At 36.5% G+C, this 4,568-nt stretch overlaps 1 protein-coding gene across 1 annotated transcript in view; it reads left to right on the plus strand.

Moving 5' to 3' along the window:
- The first annotated feature begins 2,596 nt into the window (after window positions 1-2,596).
- The window catches only part of LOC107554396 (RING finger protein 10-like), a 16,702-nt gene continuing 14,730 nt past the window's right edge, over window positions 2,597-4,568 (plus strand). The window contains exons 1-2 of the mRNA XM_016236885.1: window positions 2,597-3,114; window positions 3,668-3,728. Of these exons, the coding sequence (XP_016092371.1) occupies window positions 2,954-3,114; window positions 3,668-3,728 (222 nt within the window). The 5' untranslated portion in view covers window positions 2,597-2,953. The remainder of the gene's footprint in view (window positions 3,115-3,667; window positions 3,729-4,568) is intronic.

Genomic DNA, 4,568 nt, shown 5'->3' on the forward strand with positions numbered 1-4,568 from the left:
TATCACCATCTCCAACACTTTGTGCCAACGCGAGGCGGGGAACCGCTGGCTGCACTTGTGCTACAAAGACAGTTATGTTTTGTGCGTCTGTGTTACTTTCCAAGAACATTAAAAAGTGACCGCTGAACAATAATTATATTTATATAAAAAGTTATGTGTAAGCTATTTCGTGGTTAATATTAAATAGCCCACATAATACTAAAACAGGTGTTTCTTTGTTTATGTTATTCCTATTAATAATAATCGTATCGGTATTATTAATGTTGGAAATATTAGTGTATAAAAAATACTAACAATATGGTTTATATTTTCAGTGACAACTAATGGGCAACCTCAAGCAACCTTCAAGTAAAGTATTCGCTGTTGTATAGCGCCCTCTGTCAGGTAATATGTTATTAAATAAATTGCAATAATAATATTACATTAACAGTGCCTAACTCTAAAGCATTGTATTTTCAGGGCCTGCATTTTTGTGGGACTGAAATTCAACATGATTGTATATCTGTAAATATTTCAACTGGAAAAAATGTACACACACATTGTCATTATTCAGAATCATAACCAGAATGAGCTTTATTGCCAAGTGTATTTACACAAACAAGGAATTTGTCTTGATGACAGGAGCTTCCAGAGCAAAGAAAGAGTACAGACACACAATAACATATAATTTGACATAATACAATTAAATATATAATAGTAAAGAGAATAGGCAATAAATTAAAATAATAATAATTTTGCAATATAGTCGATGTGAATAAAATGATGTGATTAAAACCAATGTTATGATACACAGACTCTGCTTGAGATAATCATTCATCACATGCCATGTGAACCTTTTAGCATCACCACAATACATGATACTGCAAACACACATGCAGACATTTTTCCTTTCTTTGTTTAAAATTTGTTAGAATCCAAATGTTTATAAAAAAGTTACTTAGCAAATTTTTTTTGTTAACTTTTAAACAGTTCTGATCTCTCGTCATTCTGTGACCCATCCAGGTATTTAGGCTATCTAAGTTCAATGTCTCATTACAGAAAGCTAAAATCTTGTCAAATCTCTTATAGTGAAATACCTGAACGCTCACACTGGAGTGGTCCTCATGCGCAGCAGGAAAAAACACTATCGACTCATCTGGTCTGCCCTTTCTTTCATCACCTGCCTTGAGAACAGAGGCCAGAAGGTGCCAGTGTTGCCAACTTAGCAATTTTGTTGCTAGATTCAGCAACTTTTCAGACTACCCAAGCAACTTTTTTTTCAAAAAGCACCTAGCAACAAATTTAGCTATTTTTAAAAAGTATTTGGCAGCTTTTAGCAACTTTTGTAAAGTGACTCAAATGATAAAAAAATACAAGAAGACAGCAAAGAAAAACAATTAAATAATGCATGGCCTTTAAGGGCTTCCATAATTTTCAGCACAAGACCAGTATATTTATTTATTTTGGAAAAGAGTGTCCCCAGGTGGCAAGCCATACATATCTGGAAATTACAATACTATAAACCTGTACGCGTTTCTTTTTTCTGCTGAAGCCTCTGTGTTCAGCAGAAGAAAAAAGGGTGAGTAATAAATGGTGACAGAATGCTCATTTTTTATTTATGCTATTCTTTTAATCTGCAAAGTTTGAGAACCACTGATGTAGAAGAGTCACATACTGTATACACAAGCTCTCTTTCTCTTCCCGTCCACAACACAGCCGAGAAACAGGAGGTTAGGAGAGTGATCCTGAGCTGTTCCCTGAGTAACGTCAGAGAGGAGGACCTGGAATACCCAAAACCCCTCCTAAAAACTAAAAAGCATCATACAGCCATGCAGTGATCAGGGAGATGATCTGATATTTAATGTTCTTTGTAAAACTGATAGTAAAGGGTTAATGTAGAGCCCTAACATTTTTGATAAAACATGAAGCATTTGTGTTTTTGTTTTCTGGAGCATTTTGTGATTTATAAATGGAGTACATCATTCACATTACTGTGAACTCTGACTATGTGCTGTGTAAGTCACGTGTATGTATTTATTCTGTACTGATTAAAATATCTAACGCGGTTTCTTATTTGTTATACGATGTCTGTAAACGTCTGTTTACAATAAATGCTTTGATAGCAAAAGTAGAACTATCTGTCAATAAAATTTTTTTTAAATTGTTTTATTATTAACAAGATCAAATACATGTATATGACGAACACTATACATGATATAAACAATAAACATTATACATGAAATAAACTATTTCACACTAGAGGGGCTGTATACAAATACAAATGTATATAAAAATATTAAAGCGTTTACAAACTTTCACCGTTTTAATTGCTTTTTTGTTTCATAAAAAAAATCGTATAGTATCAATATAATGCTCCGTTTCCTTCCTAAAAGAAAAAAAACTTTTTTTTTGCATGAGAACTTACATTTGTGAATATGAAATTTTGCATGTAAAACTGTCTATAAAAAGTATGCGAATGTGAGATTACACATGCATTACATCACGTCTTGCGGTCAAATGCACCAATCAGAATGGCAGAATCCGCGCATGCGCACTTCGTAACCCTGCCGGGTTTATAACCCTCATCCGGGTGTTTACGGTTCCCGTTTGGCGACTCGTCGCCATATGCCTGATATTATTTAGCTGAACAAACATTTGGGTTAAAACCCATTTATTAATCCGTTTTCCTCTTTTGGAAAGCGGTTAACGCCTTGTGGGGCGCAACATTTCCCACGCTAAGGAAAGTCGGCGCTTTTCAAGGGGCGAGGCCCCGCTTTTTGGGCACTTGTTTTTTTGTGTTAGCACACAGCTTTTTACCGAGACATTTAGCTTGTGTCTCTGTTTTTCTCTCGGTTTGTTTGTGGTCAAGATGTCGCCGTAATGGGGTCTCCGCGTTTGACAGAAACGAATAAGGGCCTTCGTCGCCTGACCTGCATTCGCAACAGCCCGTTGTTCTCCCCGTTTACCCCGTTTCATGCTAGAGAGCTCGAAGGCTCTTTCCCCGGAGTTAGGCCTCAATATGGAGAAAAACCCAAACGCAAACAACAGCAGCAGCACGAAGATCCCGCCCCGTTCCAGCTCTACAGGCCCGACTCCTGCAGACTCTAAAGCCAAAACAGGTAACGTTAAATCAGCGTCTCATACACACAAACACACACCTGGTCAACTTAAATCGAGGGGAAAGTGTGTGTGTTTGGGGGTCACGGCACGGGTTTCTTCTGGTCTGTCGAGAGGATGTAGCTAGCCACGGCCAGCGATTTGCCCGTTTCTGGAATAAACAATTCGAGCAATATCAATAAAAAATATTAAATATATCAATAAAGTGTTGAACCGTGTCAGAAATGAACTTTTGTTAAGGGTCAATATTTGATCAGAAATTGTTTTTCAGGGATATTTTTACTTTTACTGGGGGATGTTAATTAGCTTATCAAATAAATCAAATCCATAATAAACTAATTGACCTGTTATATAATAAATATTTTAATTATGTTATAATTAAACTTATTGAATTACACACACATTCACATTTAAACTTTGAGACAAAGTGAAGTCTTCAGTTTCTACATTGTATATTTATGCCTTAAATGTATAAATTCAATTTACAACTTCATGGAATTTAAAAAAATCTTGTATAATTTTAACTGCTGTATTTTTGAGTGTGCTTGGTTTTTATTTTGTATTTATGTAGGCTAACTCTTGTATTTTTCTCAGCTTTTGCCGTGAAGATAGCCTTAGATGCTGACATGGCAGTAACTACTGCTGCTATAACCTTTTCATTTTGTGATCCTTGTATTAAAAAGCACTCAGAAATACTCGTATGATTTCATGTTGATTAAACCAGTAAACCCACTTTTTTTCTAACTAGACTGAGTTTACAGATTTGAGCCCATGTGTTTATGTAATTTATTGTGGTGTCAGTCTGTGTCAGTGCATGTATCCGCCCAATATAAACTCATTTTCTGATAATACAGACATTGGGTGGTGTGTGTGTGTGTGTGTGTGTGTGTGTGTGACTCTTATACAGATCAACCAATATCAAAACTGAATTCACCTAAACTAACCTAAAACAAACAGAATTCCTTTGAAATTCTTGATCTACCCAAGGGGAAATTCATATTTGGGTTGTTCATTATCCCCTCCTCTTAGTAGCAGATCAGATGCATGAGGATCATGGTCAAGATCTATTCTTGTCATCAGCCTGCCATGTGACAGAAGAAGAGCTTCAGTGGTGCATTGCCCTCTAGCTTTTGGATGGACCCAGGAAAGCCTCCAGCATATCAGAATCCAATCGCTGTAGATAACAACTAATACAGTGTTGTCTATGTTTTAGTTTTAATAATATTTTGATGTGGGCTTGTGAACCGTACGGGACGGCGATCTCTGCTGCTGGATGATAAGCTGTGTGTGTTTACACCCCTGTGCTCTTATCATCTGGTCCTCTATAAAACACTTTTAAGTGCAGCGCGTGACTGGATTGATTAGCTAAGGGTGTGCGAATGTTGTCAAAAATAATGAGAAGCAAACGGATTTCATTCCCAAAAACGACGTAGATCTCGTTTCAGCTTGCTGAGGAAAGAAACCCCCACAAA

The sequence above is a fragment of the Sinocyclocheilus grahami genome, unplaced genomic scaffold, assembly GCF_001515645.1.
Source record: "Sinocyclocheilus grahami isolate Dianchi unplaced genomic scaffold, SAMN03320097.WGS_v1.1 scaffold501.1, whole genome shotgun sequence".
In the NCBI taxonomy this organism is placed as follows: Eukaryota; Metazoa; Chordata; class Actinopteri; order Cypriniformes; family Cyprinidae; genus Sinocyclocheilus; species Sinocyclocheilus grahami.